The sequence below is a fragment of the Polistes canadensis genome, unplaced genomic scaffold, assembly GCF_001313835.1.
Source record: "Polistes canadensis isolate GaletaPanama2010 unplaced genomic scaffold, ASM131383v1 scaffold_151, whole genome shotgun sequence".
Lineage (NCBI taxonomy): Eukaryota > Metazoa > Arthropoda > Insecta > Hymenoptera > Vespidae > Polistes > Polistes canadensis.
In genome coordinates, this window is record NW_014569698.1 from 102066 (window position 1) to 122901 (window position 20836).

A 20836-nucleotide genomic window follows, 5' to 3' on the forward strand; every position below is an offset into this window, starting at 1 on the left:
CAAGTGTTCGATACTACGAGGTATTTTTATAGGAGACCGTGGAAGGGCATATTAACTGGGCCATGGACCAGTCATTCTTGACATGTCGATCTTGGTCAGCAAAAGATTCTCGTTTTTTTTTTTATCTTTTGGAAATCGTTTCCTTAAGTCATGCAGTAATCGACTACACAATATAGAGAGCAAGGTTATCGATCGAGTTCCACACTATAATGTCTAGGTAATTAATTAGAATTTTAATTATTGGAAGAATAATTGTCTGATTATATTCTTTTTTCCTTTTTTTTTTTCTTTCAAATTAATTCATTCTTATACGAATATTAAATGTGTAAGAAATTTGTGCTAGAAAAAAGAAAATTTTCTTATTTAATAAATGAATTATTTCGTACCTTATTGGCAATCGATTTCTTATAGTATGATATTGAGAATAAGATTACCGATCGAGTTTTATAATATAAACAACAAATTCGGAGTTAAAATTATATTATAATTAATAATTAAATAATTAAAAGAATATTTTGGTTTCTTTTTTTTTATTATAAAATTATTTCATTTTAACATTATGGTACGAATAAAACATGGAATTTAAAGAGAAATAAAAAAGAAAGTTGTATATGTATGTTATAGAGATCAAGGTTACCGATCGAGTTTGTTAGTAACGTCTAGTTAATTTAGTCACATTAATTACTAGATTGTTAAAAATATTTAGTCTTCTCTTTTCTTATCATTTTCTTTTTTTTTGTTTTTTATTTTGTAAACATTAATTGGGTGAGTTGATTAACACGAATAACGAAAAAGAAAAAAAAAGATAATGATGAAACGTAAATACGTAAGAGATTCTTCAATAAAAAATGTCATTACACAGCAGACAATTTAGGTCGAATAATTTTCGTCGGTTCTTTATTAGCTCGATTACGATGAAAAAAAAAATCATTTCGTTAGGAAAATTTCATTGTCGATCACCACGATGAAGTATTCGATATTATTTTTAACGTTGGTCTGCTGTATTTCTGGTAATAATGTACCGCAATTACGTGAGTAGAGAAAACACATGATTATAATATTATTAAATATAAAAAAAATTAATTAAAAAGCGTTAAGAGACGACGAGATTTAAATGAAATTTCTAACGCGTTAGATCACTCTGTTGCGATCGTATTAAACAGTGTGACTCAGATTCCACTTTGGTGTCACGCAAGTGTGTGCCACCATAAGCGTATGTGGAACATCGAACATTCTATTATTATCAAGAAAACATTCTCGTTTAATAGTTGTATATATTTGTGTTTGATAAATGTAATTCATTTTGCAGCATCATTCTTTAAAATATGTCACCGAAAAGATCCATATTTGAATAAATGTATGAAAGAAAGCATGAAACAATTGAAACCATATTTAAATAAAGGAATTTCAGAATTAAATATTCCACCTTGCGAACCATTTTATATCGATCGAGCAGATTTTAATCAGACAAGTGGTTCTATTTCTATAAACTCCTCTTTCACGGACATTAAAATTTTCAATGCATTTAATAGCGATGTAAAACAATTTAAGTAAGTAATTTGAAATGTATATATAATAAAAGAAAATTATTATTAACAAATTTATAATATATAAATATTAGATCGTTCGAAAAATAATTTCGTTATATTTCGTTTCTTATAAATGATAAATAAAAATATAATTTTTGTTCATATTCAAAATCCAAGATGTTTTAATTGATCGTTAACAATCGAATTTGATAAATTTAATTTCTCAGTTGTTACGTAACGAATTCTTCTCTGTAAAATATAAGTTTGTTCTCGCATGCATTGCGTTATTATACTTACGGTAATAAAAAATGCAAAATATGACGAAAACGCTGATTTTGATATTCCATTTTTGATGCGATCGTAAAAAAACAAACTACTTACTTGACGGATCGAATAAATCACGTCTGAAATATCTGTTGCTATAATATAAAATGATTTTGAGGTTTTGAATAAGATTAGTCATTAGAGTAAACGAGATTAACGAAATTTCTGTATGAAAAATTATATTACTTTCCGAACAATCCAATATTATATTATGGAATAGTATAGTATTGCTAAATTCAAGTACCCTGATTTCAAACTTTCTATTGAATGATTATATGCATTTATTGATTGCAACATATTTATTGAGTTGATCGTTAACAAATATTTTTATTTTCAATATTTTATTTCTATATAAAAATTACATTATATATATTCTATATATATATATATATATATGAAATAGTATAGTATTGTTAATGTCACGTACTATAATTTCAAACCATCTAGTGTATTATTATATGCATTTATTGATTGCAACATATTTCAAATGAACCAACGATCACATTCGGTCATATTAATTAAAAACTATCTAAATAATAATAATAATAGCACAATCAATTTTTTTATATAATTAATAATAAAAGATTAATTTTTTTGTTACAAGGTACGAGATGGAGACAAATGAATTGAAAATAAAACAATATATTCCACATTTCGAAATATATTCGAAATATTATTTGGACGGTAAAATTATGATGTTACCACTATCAGGGATTGGAACAGCTTCTTTTAATTTAACCGACGTTGACTATACTTTAAATATTAAATTCGAACCTTACCATGAACCTAAAACGAATCAAGAACACTTTCGTGTTAATTATTTGAACATCGATTATAACATACGTAACATACATGTACACTTAGATAATTTGTTTAACGGTGACAAAATACTCCAGGAAGTAATGAACGTATTTTTAAATAATAATTGGAGATTAATTATCAATGAGATCAAACCTGCTTTAGAAGAAAATGTTTCTAATATATTTAAAAATATAATAGATAAGATCTTTACGATTTATCCGATCGACACATTGCTACCACCATAAGATTATAAATTATTATGTAAAATTTAAACTAGACTGTATAAGTATAATAAATGTGTATATATAATATTTATTATTTTCAAAGAGAATAGAAAAAGAGAAATATAAAAACAAATAACCCCGTGGGTACTTTTTCTTTGCGATTATTTTCTTTTTCTTTTCACAGTTTTCGAAAGAAATGAAATTTAATTCATTAAATTAATAGAGAAACTAATTCTATCTCGCGACATTAGATAATCTTTTCTTGAAAGGGTATAAAACGAAGAAACACACATACTTTTTATTTCTGAATTTATAATAGTGCAGGTATCTCTCTCTCGAAACGAGATCGAAGAATATTTTTCTTATATTTAAGATCAAAAAACAATTAAATAATTAAACATCTATTCGCATCTTTTAAATTCATATATTGCTTTGATTGAAGTATGTAATTTTGGTTTCTTACATACTTTAACAGGTCAGTATAATTATTTCAGAGTTTAAATAGTTATTTTACGAATTAATGGATTTTACAAAGTAACGGTAACACGTATATTAATTATAATCGTACAATAATTTGAATTTATGCATAACTATTAATTTTTCTCGATTAATACTATTTTACGTATTTGTAGAACGGTTAATCATTCTGCAGGCTTAGGCTATAACAAACTTTATGAGAAAATGTATTTTATTTTTTTATATAAATTAATGTTAATTATTATTTTAATTAATCATTTATATATATATATACAGCATACGATGACATATTCTTTTAAATATATTTTCTACTATAGAAATTAATTGTAAGTCGCTTATTAAAGCTCGTTGAAATGAATGCAGACAAGTTCTTTAATATTCGCAGTCTTGATTTTTTTTTTTGTCAACAATGCCTGTATTATGAATTTATATTTTAAGATGTGTAACGAGGCGAACGGACAGCAGAACAAATAATATTTGTGAAATATGTAATATCTATTTATGTTAAACGAATGAAAGAGAAACTAATTACTTTTTTTAATTTCGTAGTATGTAAGATTAAAAAAAAATTAAAATAAATAAATTGTGTAATTAAAATTGTGCGTAATTAAAATAAATTAAAATAAATTGTAAATGTAATTAAAATAAATTGTGTGTAATTTAAATAAACATATTGGAATAAATATGACCCAAATTTGAAAATCACATAAATTCAAATAATCTTATATGAATTTAATATTATTTGAATATATATATATATATATATTATTGGTCTTCGTGTCTAACATAATTTTATTTCCTAGATCCCATATATTTATAGGCGTGAAAAGGTTAATAGGGATGTCAAAATATAAATAAAATTACAAAATTCGGATATTATTTATGAACGCCTTATGATATGCAACTCTTTAAACGTTTTCGCACGCACATGTCAGTTTCGCATATTAAAGATTTATTGTTAGATGAAGTAACGTTGATTTAATTTAATTTAAAGAACTAGTTAATCTGACCTTTTATTCAAATCTATGAATAATGAACTTTCACAATTAAACAAGTCTTAATTATATCTAAATATCAGTATATTTCATAATATTATAATTTAATTTATTTTTCCACCTTGAAAATATTGAAATATGTTGAAAAAAAAAACATCTTGAAATATAAATAAAGAATAAAACGTCAGTATTTGCATAACAGAAAATATTTTTGAAAAGTCAAAAAATGATTGGAAAGGGCAAAGTGTGCGTGTGAGAGAGAGAAAAAAGAGAGAAAGAGAAGGAAATAAAAGAAAAAAGATTTAATAAAATCAATATGGAAAACTACACAGTTTGCAAAGAAGAAGAAGAAGAATGATATATATATATATATTACAGCAATTATAACCACGATATACAGGTTTCTAAAGCATTGTAAAAAAAGTATCAAGGAGAAATGATTGAGAAGATATTATAATATCTTCTATTGTTTATCAAAGTGTAGTGAGTTATGTAATAGAAAAATAATAATATTTCATTTTTAAAACTACGATCTTATATATATATATATATATATATATATATATATATATAAACTAAAAATTATATATATTTCTATATTACAAAAAAATGTATATTAATCTAAAAAATATTAGAAAAATAAAAGAAAACACGAACTAAAATCTAAACTTCATAATCTAAAAATTCATATTTTGTGTATTATAAATCGTATAATATTTATATTTAATATTGTTATACGTTTACATATAGAGAGAAAAATAGAAAACAAAAAAAAATAAAAAATTTGTATTATATTATATACAGTAGTTGGGAGAGAACTACTAGCATTTGATATTAACGAACGAACTTACAAATCGAGTCATCAACGTTCGAGAAGTTTGCACGAGGAGAATAATAATCTAATGGTTTTATATTATAAGTATTGCAGAACTTTGTCTGACTTTTACAATAACCTTCGTGCCTCTATTTCTTTCTCTACATTTCTATCTCTCTATCTCTCTCTCTCCCTCTCTCTCTCTTTTTCTCTATCTCTTTCTTTGTTACCTGTCATGTAAATATTGTAATATGAACAAGCTACAATTTATATATAATATATGTATCATATACAAGGATTAAAAACATGTAATGCATTTCTTATAACTATTGTACGATGATATTTTCCTTCGTTTATGATTTCAGTATGACGTTGATTCAAGAAAAATTCACATGTTCCTACACGTTTGTTCGTAGAAAAAACTTCACATATTATGCGATCAACATTAACAATAAAACAAAAATAAAAGGAAAAAAAAAAATCTTATTATTCTAGATCAGCGTTTGTGGTTTTTTGTGAAGATATAATAATTACTAACTAGTAATTTTCCATGTCGATTATTGAAGACTTAATAAAAATACGAAGGCTAGTAAAGAAAAAAAGGAGTGAGTTGTTTCTTTCTTGTAAGATTCACAAGAAGGACAAATAGTAATATATGACAATATAATAATGCGATTATAAATAATGGAGAGTCACGCAAGACGAATTTGGATAGACAATAGATCGTTCGAAATTCATGGCCAGTTATAACACACGTGAATTTTTGAAAGCGTCAGAAGCTTCACCATTGAGGAATATTATGTTTTCTTCCGGAAGGATGACCGATTTTGTTATGAATTTTCATTTCTTTTTACACAAATATTTATGTTTCAATAATATTAACACAAATAATAATATAAATGAAGACAAATATTAGAAATTAAATTTTGATTTCATATTATATTCATTTATTATAATACCATTTATACGCTTTAGATAGCTACGTTATTGTTACAATCATTTAGTTTTAAGACCTATATTGTTTATCCATGTGTTTTTTTTAGTTTTTAATAATTAAAATAACAGAAATAACAGAATAATAAATTATCTTACATTATATGATCTTTTCTTTTTATAAAACAAACCTTAATAATCAGATATGCATTCGACAAAAAAAGGATTACGATGGTCGTAATGTTGAAATGTTCACTGATTTATTAGTATATAGATTTGTATTATTTGTTTGAAAAATATATATATATATATATACTTGTTCAATGTGTGAGAAAAAATGAATGATACATTGATACACTATAAATTATATAGCAGAAAGATTTTTACTCAATAAAAACATAATTTTATATCTAATAAATAATAGAAAATTACAAGCAAATGTAAAGAAGTCATAACCACGTTTATTATGTACCCCGATTTATACTGATTAATGTATTGATTTTAAAAAATGTATGTTGAAATAAATTATTATATTAATTATTATAAGTTTATTTTTCTTTGTGAATAATCTCATAAATAATATTGTATTTATTAAAAAATCACTCTCTTGATAATTGCATCATAAATATTATACAGGATGTTCTCGAAAATGTGGACATAAAGTTTAAAAAAAAAAAAAAAAAAATACAAAGTTCATATTAACATATATAACAGAGATATAACCGGATATAACTTTGTTTCCGAATTATAGCCGATTTTTATGTAAAATCTGTTATTTAATTGTGTTTATAGAAACTGTTCGAAGTGGCCACATAATTAGTACCAGATATTATTTTAATTTGTCTATAAGACTCTTGAATACTATATCGTAGTTCTTCAATATCGTTTACGAACTCGTTGTAAACCGAAGATTTAAGTTTAACCTCTCGCAAACAAAAATCCAACGAATATAAAATCAGGTAATTGTGCTGACCAATTAATTTTGACACCCCACGATCATTTTACATTTATTAAAGAGTCTTTCATTTAAAAATTTATCTTGCTATATATATATATATAATCAATTAATATATAGAACAATATGTTTTCAAAATAGTTCATATAAATTTTCTTTTAATAAATAAACTTAATGATCTCTCCCTCTCTNAATGATCTCTCCCTCTCTCTCTCTCTCTCTCTCTCTCTCTCTCTCTCTCTCTCTCTCTCTCTCTCTCTCTCTGTCATAAACTCAAGAAAATAGTTTATATAAATTTTCCTTTAATAAATAAATTTTATGATTCACTCTCATTCAGAAAAAACTGATCCGATGAATGATCAATAATAATACACCAGTCTTGGACTACGTTTAATTATGTTCGTGTAAAATAATTACAGGAAAAAGTCAGAAGTGTCATAAAAACAAAATCTACCAAAAGAAATGACTATAATTCAGAAAATATGTCATAACGAGTATATGTTTGTAAGTACTTTTTTCCTTATTTTAACGTGTTCATTAATATACTCAACACTCTACACATTAATATACTTTAAAATCTAATTAATAGATATAGCAACATAATTCGCTAACTTGAATTTAAATTCATTGTAAATATATCTAAACGAAAATAATAAAGTCTATTTCGCAAAAATAACATATAAATGATTACTTTCTAAATAAATACTAAATTTGGTAAAAATCGAAAAAATCGAATTAATACATATCATTAATAATAAATACATTATATAATAAACATAAGAAATGTCTAATAATAAATAATGTAAATAATTTTTGATTACATCGATTTCACAAAATCACTTAATGTTTAAATTGATAATATAATAATATTATAAAAATACCGATATATATATATATATATATACTCAAAAATCTCATGAATGTTTTAAACATAATTGAAAATAAACATAAATTTATATAAAATTACTTCATTATCTAAATAATTTTATTAAAAAATTATTTTCCCAAATAACTTTTGATATTTGAATTAAAAACATATTGATAAATGAAATCTACTGAAACGTATAATTTTTTTTAAATATCATAAATAATTCATAATTAAAATTAAATCACTTATTTAATATTATTTCTTTTCCCATATAATATCTTTTAAAAAGAAACATTCTCACATACAAATTATTGAATAATTGAATTGAATATATATATACCCCAAATACTATCAAATTATTGAAATGCATATTCAAAGCTCGTGAATAACTTAGCAAATCTTTTTTAATCTTTCAATGATTATGTCTGTTATACCGAAAGAAAAAGAAAAAAAAAAAAAAGATTTGATTATTCGAATAGATTAAATAAAGAAAGTCTGGCATTTTCTCGATGATAGACTAATCTTTCCATCGAGGAGGTATAAGAAAGAAAGAAAAAAAGTGCACGCGATGATATATACCCAACAGACAAACACATAAATAATAAACATACACATTGTAACATTATACTTTGTTTCTTTTTAAAACGAAGAAAAATAGCGAATGAGAGAGACGGTTATGGACGAAGCTCTTAAACCTCGCTAGTTGTGTTGGAGAAGTATTAAAAAGAGTAGGGGGTTCTCGCATATAAGCCAGAATATGAAGGGGAACTGTCTTTAGTATAACGTAAAGCCACCAACTAGTTACTTACCTGGTCCATTTCCAATCACCTATATTCCTACAAAATTTCATTTCACATATATATTTTTCATCATTTGTTTTTTCGTTGGGTCGTTTAAACAAACAAATTAAATTGTTATTTTAACGAATAAAATAATGGTCCTGATGGATTAAGAGTTTAGAAGTGAACGTTGAATTTATTTAACGTAATTCATACTTCCGGGTTTGTAATAATCATCATTCGGAAAATAAGTGTAAATAATAATAAATAGAAAGAAAAATTAAAAAAAAAAAAAAAAAAAAAAAGAAAAATAAGTAAATAAAAAGAAGTTCTAAAGAGTTTCCGATAGTTGTTTGGAAGGAACGATCCTTCTTCAACAGGACTCTAAGGATACAAGTTATCGAAAATGATTTGTTTGAAGAATGTGATCAATGTCATCGTATTATTAAACTTAGTATTTTTTGGATCCATCATTTGTCAAGATTTCAAGTTGAATGATCCTGCAGTCAACGAGCCGGATTTTGAAATTCGTAAGGTTTACTTTTTTACATTTTGCAAATAATTTGTTTCTTTTTTTCTCTTATAAGTGTGCGCGTGTGTGCAATTAATAATTTTATTTTTTATAGATCTTACGTTCAAAAAAATAAGATATATATATATATATTTTGTATAATAAATGTTTTTTTTTTCCTCTAGATAAATCTATATTATTATATTACGGTCTTAGGTAATAGTAAGTTCGGAGGGAATCGGTGAAAGTTAAGTTCGTTTGTTTCAGCATCCTCGTGTAGAGTCTCACACGTTTCCACGTACATTTTACCTACACGTTTCTACGTACGATAAATAGTCTCGGATTGAAACTAGGAAGAGAGAAATTGTTTTGTTTCCTTACGTGTGGGATCATAATCGTACCAACCAACGTGTGCGCGATCTCGTAACATTATTCTTAATACATTTTATGAATGAATCCCATCATGTTGGTTAATATTTACCCTTATTATATCATATTTCAATTAAATTCTTCCATATATTATATTATATTAAACGTACGAATTTTTATATTCACAATATAATAAACATTTAATTTATTTTTCTCTTTTTTACATATTTTTATTATACAATTTCAACGCGTTAACATTTTAATCGTAAAACGAAAACGAAATGTTTTTTCTTTTTTTTTTTTTCATTTATTTGAGAAAATATTGTTGACAATTGAGATCGGACAAAAGTGTTAGAATGAAAATTAGAATAATTTTCGAGGTCGAGTAGGATTCTAGGTCAGTTCACGAGTACATTTAGTTTATCGAACTAGAATGGGAACGGATTCGAGGATTTTGGCAGGTAGATCGAATTGCACTGAACACATTACCCGTCAATATAATGATATAATGGAACATGGCGTAACAACTCTCGATGGCGTGGCGATGGTTATGTCAGAGATTACATAATACTTTATGCGGAGGATCGTCGATCGCTCGGAGAAAGTACTGAGTTGTTCGTAAACTCAACTCGTTAAAACGTAAGAGTATTTGTTACTTGCAAGAGCGTAGACACCTTTCTTCCCAAATTTTACTCTACCCTAACTAAATTCGTTCTAGTTACACTATATTATCATATATTAATATTTTTTATTTTCATACATATATATCAAATTTTGTATTACTTACAAAACACGTATACACCTCATTTTTTCTTCTAAATTTTATCTTATAAAAAATAAAAAGAAATTTTCGTCTGTATTATTATTATTATTAACATTTTGTGTGTGTGTGTGTGTTCAGTAATATAAAATTATTTATTATTTTACTATGAAATTTTACTATCAAAAAATATTTGTATATATATTTTTTTTTTTAAATTCGAATCAAAAGAATTGCAAATTGATTTGATTTTATTTCATTGTTCTTTTTTGTTTTGTTTTGTCTTTTTCCAATTTGTTGTCTATCAGTGATTTATAAGATTTAATTTAATACGACGGGCTCTAATTTCGACGATTATTCGACCTACTTATTCCTATAAAAAAAAAAAAACAAAAATAATAATAAGAGTGTACACAAAATTAAAGAGTACGAAAGAGACATAGTTATGAGTGAAAGTGATAACGTAATCTTCGTCGTGGCAATGACGCATTTGTATCTTCGTGGATTCCAATGGATCACGTAATACTACGTAATGACGAAAATGTACATAAACGAGTGAAGAATATGACAATGACGATGACATTAATAACCACGTGCTGCTAAAAATCAAACGTTACGAATAAAATATATGTACAGATCAAAGTGTCTCTTACAGTCCTATTCTTCTTATTTTTTTAATATTTTCTTGTTGTTTTGTTCGATTATATTTGTTTCGATTCGGTATCGATCGATGCAACCGTAACAAGTTCAAGAGACAAAAAAAAGAATGGAAGATAGGCTCGCGAGTGTCAAGACTTTACCTCGACCCGATCGATCTTATCGATTAGCATCGATCTCGTCGAATAATTTCAATGGGGGGGGGGGGRGGGATAAAATTCTATAAGAGAAAAAAGTAGTAATAAAATTAACTATTAGCAAGAGTGAAAAGTTGTATGATACCTTGAAAATGACCTTGGTCGTCATCGTCGTGTCGTAGTCGTAGTCGGAGAAACCAAACACGTTTTTACGTGAGAAGAAATAACAATTAATCGTGACTGTCGTGAATAAAAGTATGATCGATGAATTTTAATTGCTCTCTGACAAATTTTCAAATTTCTTTTTTTCTCCTTTCATCGATTTATTTCATTATCAAAAGGCGAGACTTTAAATAAATTCAATGAATAAATCCGGAAGTTAAATACTACGATCCTTTATTTTTCTATTCATTGGTTAAAGAAATCTGATTTTTTTTTTTTCTATTTTTTTTGTTACGGAAAAACGAAGAATCATGCAAATTTATGAAAGATTTATAATTATGTTTAGATAAATATATAATAGTAAAAATAATTAATATAATAATTATTAATTAGCATAATAAAGTTTGCCACTTTTTCTCTACTTCTTTTTCTTCCATTTAAATCTTTCGATTTTTTTGTGTCTATTAGCCTTGTATTTGAACGAAAAGATCTATGAAAAGTGTATACATTTTTGTTGTTGTTGTTTATTCTGTTAAAGTTGTTCACGTGAATAATGAAAAAAAAAAATGTACCCGATTGATTAACAATAATTAGTGACGATAAATGGTGTTAAAAATATAATTTGTTTTGTTTTTTTTTTTACAGCGGAATACGTATTACCATGTTCACAAAAGGATCCCAAAATTGAAGTATGCGTGGCAAAATTGTTTAACCATCTGAAACCGTATTTAGTGAAAGGTGAGGTATAAAAAGGTTTACCTAACACCATTCGTAAAAAAAAAAAAGAAAAGAAAAAAAAAAAGAAAAAAGAAAGAAAGAAAAACGCTTAGATTCATGAAACCCATTATTGAGAACGTAACGTTACAATTGAAAGTGCCGTTAATTAGCATCACCAATTGTTGCAACTTAACAAGACAGTGCTATTAATAACTGCAATTTTATTAAAGTACACTTTCATACAATTTTAGATAATTTGTTTTTGTGGTAATTATTAATGTGATAGAGAATTTTAAAATCTATTGAAAGAGATAGACTATAATATACGTCGTATTTTCATATTAAATATTACGTAAATCAACGTTAAGTCGTAGCTTCGACATTTTTCCTTTACCCCTTTTTTAAAGATGATGAAATTTGCTATTAATATGTCATAATACATCCATCAGTCGACCAAGAAAGACAGTGATATTCCGTAAGAGCAGAAAAAAAAAAAAAAAAGATTGAACTGCAATTATTAATAAGATGCATAACTCGTAATTTACATATACAATATATATATCCGCGGTTAATATTATAGTCAATTATCATTGCTTTTGATTCTTTTCTTTTTTTTTTCTTTTCTCTACCTTTTCTATTCTCAAAACAACCCAGGAATACCGGAATTGGATTTGCCATCGATCGAGCCATTACTGATACCGGAATTGGGTATGGAAAATGGTCAAGGTGCGGTCAGAGTTAGCGCACTTTTTTCCAACATTACCGTTTACGGTGCCGGCAATTACAACACGACGAAAATACGGATGGATTTGAATACTTTAAGAATCGATCTTCATCTAACCATTCCCAAGGTCGAGTTGCAAGGTCGTTACGAAGTCGCTGGAAACATTCTTTTGTTTCCCATTAAAAGCCATGGCGACTTTTGGGCATTGTTTGGTAAGGAATGAAAAAAAAACAAGAAAAAAAAGATGCAAAAATTTACGAAAATTTTCGGAAAAGAAAAAAAAAAAGAAAATAAAAGATACCAATAATAATTATATTAATTTTGATGAATTAGGTGACATAGCAGCAGTAGCACGTGCACAAGGATCAATAGAAATACGTGATGGTATACGTTACATGGAATTAACTAAATTACTCGTAGATTTTAGTCTTGGACATGCAAGATTTCGCATTAACGACGAATTAAATGGTAACAACGTAATTGGCCAAGCGATGAATCAGTTTCTCAATCAACATGCGAAAGAGATTATCGAAGAAATGAGACCGGCTGCTAGTAGTAGCATTGCCAAACACTTCTTATCATTTCTTAACACGGCTTTAAAGAAGATACCGCTCAAAGTTTGGCTACGTGACGTATAAATTTATCCACGATTAAAATATATATTTATGTTTCAATAATGCAATAACAAAAATAAAAAATTAAAAAAAAAAACCATAAAAAGAAGGAACAACATGATGAAAAATAAAATGAACATGTATACGACGTACGAATGGATTATTATATTTTGTTCGGTTATTTGACTATATATTTTCGTATACGTGTGAATGCTTAATTTAAAAAAAAAAAAAAAAAGGAATACGTGTTTCCAAATTTTTGTTTCTTTGTATAAATCATTTATACACACGTAAATAACTCGCATGCGTTCTTTTCAAGGATACGACATGTGTAGTATGATTCTATTCGGGACGTACAATGAAATCATACGAAATTTATTAACGAACGATATTTCGTGGTTTTCGAAAAATGTTCGTTAGCTATAAATTGTTATAAAACAAACAAAAAACAAAAGAAAAGAAAAGAAAATTTCTCATTCGAATAGAGTTTCGTAATATTTAACTCAGAATTATGTAGATCTCTAGTACGCGTGTGCGTACACACATATATACGCACATATAAATATTTATATATATATGTATATGTATATACACATACGTAACGATCAATCGTTTCGTCGGTTCTTATATTCGATATAAATTGTAAAAATAATTAATATCGATCTCTCACTTTTAGACAATTTTTTTTATCCACGGTTGTATATAGTTTATCATAAAAGACAAACAACAATATTAACAAATAAACGAAGATAAACAAACAAGGAATTCAAAGTAAGGAAAAATTCAATAATTTCTATGCAATGTTAATCCTAAGTTTTTTTTTTTTTTTTTAAACTAACTTGTGATAGTTTTACATTATAATTATATATAAACATATATTATATTATATTATATTATATTGTATCTATATAAAAGGAAAAAAAGAAGAAATTTTTTGTACATAAAATAAAATGTGGAAAAAGGTAATTAAATCGATAAAAAAAAAAGAAAAAAAAGAGAAAAAAAAGTGTAACAATCGTTTATAAATATAGAAACTATTTAAATAAAATAAATAACGTATGTGGGACAATAATAGAATAGAAACTTGATATTATTCCTGTAAATACACTTCGCTCATTCTCCTATGTTTACTTGTATTCTATACATGTAATAACAGCACGTTGACTCCGCTCACTTACGCACACATACACACACACATACTCTCTCTCTCTCCCTCTCTTATAATTTCATATTATCTCTTTCCAACGGCCAAACTTCTATGAATATAATGATAGTAAATTCGTTAAAACAAAATTACATCAAACCGCTAGACGAATTGATAAATTAAAGTGGGAAGAGACTTTTTATCTTAACTATTTTCTTCTTATCTACTATTAAAATGTGATATCAATTGTTGCAAACATAGAGAAAATATGATATGAAAGAGATTAATTAATCGAAATAAAGAAAGAAAAGAGATAGAAAGAAGAAGAGAAAGAGAAAGAGAGAGAGAGAGAGAGGACGGGGATGAAGGGGATAGCGGGGGCCGGTGAAGTATATGGAAAAGAGGAGAAAAAGAGAATATCTTGGTAACATTCGAGATGAAAACGAAAAGTGTTTTAGAGTAACAAGATTCAGTCGTACGAAGTTAATCGTAGAAATAGCGTTCGATCACGTAATTTATCAAAACTTCGAATAATGTTCCTGTCTCGTAGATGGTAATAACATTGGTCTGATAATAAATTAGAATAACGTTGCAGAGAACATATCTAATGACCTACGACCTGTGGTCTTCGACTTACATCTCAAACCTTAAAAGCAAACGAGACACGCTTTCCGAACTGAGAACCGCTCGTGTCTTCTCGTCAGTCTTCACAAACGACCAACCGAATCTTAAGAAAGAGAGAGAAAGAGATAGAAAACGAACTATAAGACAAGTATGATTGACTACAAGTGACAAGTTCATCAGAACTTCGCGAGAACGCGTATTTGATGCTTCCCAAGGCATAATCATCATCATCATCATCATCATCAACAAATCGATCAATTAATTGAAAAGTCACAAAGTGTTATTCTATATACGTAGAGTTTATATTTATTTAGATCATTTATATTTTCAATCACGATGGTGCGACAATTCACTAAAAGACAATGGCTTACTCTCATAGTGATCAGCATTGCAGATTTCGCTAATGCTATTTGCGTATCTCTTCAAGCACCTTTCTATCCTCAAGAGGTAAAATTATTATTATTATTATTATTATTATTATTGTTAGATTATTCAATTGAAGTGTTTTTTTAATTCTAATTGGAGTCTTGCTTTCAAAATGTTTCATTCGTGAATTAATCAAATATTATTTCCTCATTTCCGTATAACGCGTAATTTCTATAGGAATATATTTATTTTCGTGTTATTTTTGTTGATTAGATTTTATTTGTTTTAACGTACATTTTCCCCCTTTTTTTTATGTTATTATTCAGATTACATTTTTCCAAATTCTTGTTTCTTTCATTTTTTTCTTTTGTTATTTCATTCTTTTTTTACTTTGTTTAAATTATTATTTTGACATATTATATGACGTGTATTATAACTCGTGAATATTTTACATCTTAATTGTAATTATAGGTATGACACATGTATAATTTGTGATAATATTATTATATTAAAAAATTCTTTTACTTATCTTTTATTTATTTTTTGTTTTCTCTCGAATATTTTAAGTATTATCATCAGTATCGTTGTAACATGAAAGGATTGAATTTTCACGTTGTTTACGAAGCGAAGAAAGAGCACGCGTTTTAAATCCTCGATAAGACTTTCTTTCAATGATAAACGTGACGATTAGTATAGAAGTTTATTGTCTCCTCGTTCGTGAGAGCAAATAAATTTCGATGATCGGAATTGCCTTTTTTTCTTCTTTTTTTTTTCGAAAAAAAAAAAATAGTTCAAAAATAGTGAAGAAGAAAAAAGAAAAGGAAAAACATCGAGAATATATTTTTCTCACCATTCTTTGAAGAGTTCAAGGGTTAACGTACGTACGCGCGAGATAAATTAGATAAAACAGATAAATTAGATACAATTCTACTATTTCTTTCATGTGATGAAAATATATTTTTTCTCACCAACAAATCTCATTTTTCCTTTAAAGGGGTTACGACAGCAATAACGTCATTTTGCAAAAGAAAGAAAAAAAAGAAGAGAGAACATTTATTTTCATTATCTATTCTTTATATCCTAATTATGTCTCTTTTAATCAAGAAATAGTTAAATTAGTATCGACAAATTGTTATCTCACGAAGACAAATAAATAAAGAAAGAGTGGAAAAGAAAAGAAAAAAAAAAAGAAAGAAATCAACGAGAGATCACGAGTTTCTAATTAAATATAGATATATATATATAAATATATTCCTTATAATTAGTATAATATTTATTATCATCGTACGAGTATATATATATATATATATATCTACAACATTGATATAATACGAAATTATTAATCTTTTTTCGAATAAAGTAAAAAAGAAATATGAAAAATGATTTTATCACATTCGAAATATGAAATAAATATAAAAAAAAAAAAAGAAGAAACGAACGATCGCGCGACAAAAATTCAACAGTAATTTTCCTAAAACTTTTCGTGAACGTTATTACTGCGTCCAAATTGCAAGAAATTCATAATTTATGTATAAGTTTGTGTGTAAAATATACATTATGCGTACAAAGTTTATCATGTTTTATCTAATCGAGTCCGTTAATTGCAATCCAACATGATAATAAACTGCGTTGCCGGTCAAATCCTTGTATAAATGTAGACACAGTTTCTATATTAATGTAATAACGTAATTAATCATTTTCTATAGGCTGAAAAAAAGGGCGCCTCACCGACCGAGTATGGATTGGTTTTTGGTGTTTTCGAACTTGTCGTTTTTATCATCAGTCCTGTTTATGGGAAACACGTAAGTTTACAATCATTAAACGAATTTATATACATACGTACCGGATAATAACAAAAAAATAATAATAATAACAAAACAAAATATTTTCAAAAAATCTCAACAATCAGCCAAGTTTAAGCATAACTTTTAGAAATAATCGATCATCTTTAAGTATCTGAAACTTCTCTCGTTTCTCAATCGTTCCAAGTGGCTGACGAAACTTACTTCGTTCATTAATACCAATCTAGATATAATTAAAATAAAAAAAAAAAATCAAAAAAAAAAAAAAAAAAATTAAATTAATGACGTTTTAGTTTCGATCATATTTCTCTCGAATTGATAAGGAACACCATAATAAGAGATAAATCGTGGTGTGAACGAGAGAGAAATATTAATGTGAAAAATAAAAAAAGAAACAAGAAAAAAAAAGAAGAAGAAGTTATTATAAATTTTCAGGCATGCTTTATTCATTTATGCGAGGATAAAGTTTTAACGACCTTTGTTCCTAATAAACAAAATGTTTCTCTTTGCAGTTAAACTGGATCGGTCCGAAGTTGTTATTCAATGGCGGTATCTTGACGACAGGAACTTGTGCTATCTTTTTCGGTCTGCTGGATAAGGTCGACGGTCACTATCCATTTATAATCCTCTCCTTCTTGATTAGGATTGTCGAGGCACTTGGGAACGCCGCTTTTCTCACTGCCAGTTTTGCGATTATCGCTAAAGAATTTCCGAATAATGTTGCTACCACATTTGCCAGCCTGGAAACATTCTTTGGTTTGGGACTTATTGTTGGTCCTACTGTTGGTGGTGCTCTTTATCAGGTATAATAAATTAAATATATCGAGATAAAAACATCAAATATATGATATCGACAAATAATTAAAACAAAAAACAATAAATTCTATGCCACTGAAATCAAACGAAATTGATTTTATTTGTTAGGTTGGTGGATATACGACTCCATTTGCAGTCCTAGGTTCAGCACTCTTTCTATCAGCGGTGACAACAGCATTCATCTTACCAGTGCATAATAATCGTGAACAAGACGAACACAATACTGGAGGTAATACAAAATAAACAAAATTATTTCTATCTCTCTACTCATGATACTTTCAAATAACATAAAGATTCTTTAAGGTGTCTCCAGGGTTCTGAGAATTCCAGGAGTCCTAGTAGCAACCTTATCGATAATTGCAACAAGTATGAGTATTGGATTTTTGCAAGCAACATTGGAGCCACATTTACGTCAGTTTAAATTGAGTCACGTAGTTCTGGGTTTGATGTTTGTTATCAATGGTGGCACTTATGCTCTTACTGCTCCGGTCTGGGGTTGGTTTTGTGACAAATATTCACATCCAAAAGTAAAATTATTTAATATTTAATTAAAACGAATAGATTTTTAATTAAACGCGATAATATGATTAATTGATTTCTTGTTCTTGTATTTTAGATTGCAACAGTCGTTGGATGTATACTCGTTTGTATTGCATTCAGTTTGATAGGCCCTGCACCCTTCATACCATATCCTACCATGATTTGGTTGACAATTTGTGGTCTCGTTATACACGGATTAGGAATGTCTGCTCAATTGGTTGCTAGTTTCACGGATGCATTAAGAACGAGCATGTAAATATCTCTTTTTTATTTATTTTTATGATTAATTAAATGTAGCACCTGATGATATGCAACACTCTATACTTATTGTTAGTCGATAAGTATGATTGTTAGTGCCATCTGTCGATAGAAAGAAGAAACTCTAATAGAAAGTGTTAAACAATATTATCAACTAACAAATAAAGTCGTAAACTGCAATTATCGACGAACTATGAAGTGATGCCTACCTTCAGGGGTGCTATCTTTAACTTATGTTAATTACAGAATAATATAAAATATAACTAATTAAAATAATTCGTTTGTGTAGAGCTTATGGATTTCCGAATAATCTTGAGACCTATGGTTTGATTAGTGGTCTCTGGACGAGTACATTTGCATTAGGAGCTTTTATTGGTCCAAGTGTAGCTGGTATTCTTTTAGATAACATCGGATTTAGAAATGCTTCCATGTTTATCGTTATTTTACATCTGATAATCGTAAGTTTTATTATATTCAATATAACATTATATATTAGAGCTATCTATATAAAGATATAAAATAATTAATTATATATATATATATATATCTAATATATTAACAAAAAAAAAATACTGTTGATTTAGGTAAACATCTATTATTGATGTTCCATTCTAATAATTACAAAAAATGTAAATTCTTTTAGGCTGGATTCGCTGCAGTATTTCTCGCAAATTGTTCGAAAACACCAAAGCCTTATACGGAAATTGGTGTAGGCGATGACGTAAGAGTACCATTGATGGATAGTACTCAATCAAAAGATAATGGTAGTCGTGTTATTCGTGGTCAAAGCGTGCCAATAGACAGGCCAAATGCCATGAACTCCTTGATAGCATGCAACAGTTATTCGAACAGGGCTGGAGCATGGTCCAGAGCGTCTTACAGTGGACGATATTCTCACAGTTATGGCTCGATCGAAAACAAACGATTTATTGAATTGACAACGTGATGATATTTATAAAAATGAACATTACAACTAAAAGATCAAAGGAGGAAGATTCTTGGCAGGAAACTCGATTCGTGAAAAGTTTCTATTTTTCGACTCATTTGAATGAATATTATTGAAGAATGACTCTCTTCTATTAAAATTAAATATTTTCTTTTTAAACGCGTTCACCATGTTCCTAAGATGTTTTCGTTTTGTTTTTAATATCTTAATAATTTTAAGAAAAAACAAAAGAACGATTTACTTTTTGCGAATTATGTTTCTTTCTATTTCTGTTGCCAGTATCATCACAAACAGGTGGATTAGATGTGTTCACAAATTTTAGATAGAACGATGACAATACACCGTGCAGTTTTCTTTTTTCTTTCCTCTCTTATGTTTTTTTTTTAATAGCAATTTGATAAATTTTTTATTTGGTTTTTCTACTTTTTGTTTTTTTTTTTTTTATTTTTAAACAATAAATTTCACGATAAGAAATGAAATTTCGTTGAAATTAAAAAGAAAACTGCAAAATTGTTCGAATTGTTTCTAATGTCTTTTTTTAATAGATTAAATTTGATGACATGATTTATTTGTTCATATTTATAATTATTTCGGTAAAAAATTATATAATTAAAACATTTTTTTTTTAACTTTTGACCAAATCGTTAAACGATCTCTTATTTTAACTTTCAATAAAATCTTTTAACATAGAGATGTTTTTTTATAAAATAACATTTATCGAAAAGGGATACTCGAAAAGACAAGAAAGAGAGAGAGAGAGAGAAATGACGATAAACGAAATACTTTTCTAATTGAATAATCGAAATCATTATCTACGATATGAAATTGTTAATTATAAAACTTTCATGTATTTTCTCATTAGTAAATTAATATTTTAGTAACAGTTACACGTACATATAGTTTCGTAAGTGTTATTTCCTCGTCCTAAGGTAATATTAAGTTTATACCGGAAAAGAAAAAACATAAAAAAAAAACATGAAGAATTGTTAT

General features: G+C 27.1%; 3 protein-coding genes across 3 annotated transcripts; all 3 read left to right on the forward strand.

The window, feature by feature from the left end:
- Positions 1-964: 964 nt before the first annotated feature.
- Positions 965-2899, forward strand: LOC106788708 (protein takeout-like). Its single transcript, XM_014752194.1, has 3 exons — positions 965-1031; positions 1310-1550; positions 2458-2899. Exons 1-3 carry the CDS (start codon positions 965-967, stop codon positions 2897-2899), a joined length of 750 nt encoding a protein of 249 aa, XP_014607680.1.
- A 5792-nt stretch (positions 2900-8691) lies between these two features.
- On the forward strand, positions 8692-13432 carry LOC106788710. The gene is made up of 4 exons (XM_014752195.1): positions 8692-9229; positions 11941-12033; positions 12667-12948; positions 13070-13432. The coding sequence occupies exons 1-4, from the start codon at positions 9106-9108 to the stop codon at positions 13372-13374; spliced, it is 804 nt and encodes a 267-aa protein (XP_014607681.1). The 5' UTR covers positions 8692-9105; the 3' UTR covers positions 13375-13432.
- Positions 13433-14963: 1531 nt separating this feature from the next.
- Positions 14964-20605, forward strand: LOC106788727 (MFS-type transporter SLC18B1-like). The gene is made up of 8 exons (XM_014752222.1): positions 14964-15565; positions 17191-17286; positions 17799-18089; positions 18211-18331; positions 18406-18629; positions 18719-18894; positions 19190-19358; positions 19544-20605. Exons 1-8 carry the CDS (start codon positions 15455-15457, stop codon positions 19844-19846), a joined length of 1491 nt encoding a protein of 496 aa, XP_014607708.1. The 5' UTR covers positions 14964-15454; the 3' UTR covers positions 19847-20605.
- The last annotated feature ends 231 nt before the right edge of the window (positions 20606-20836 follow it).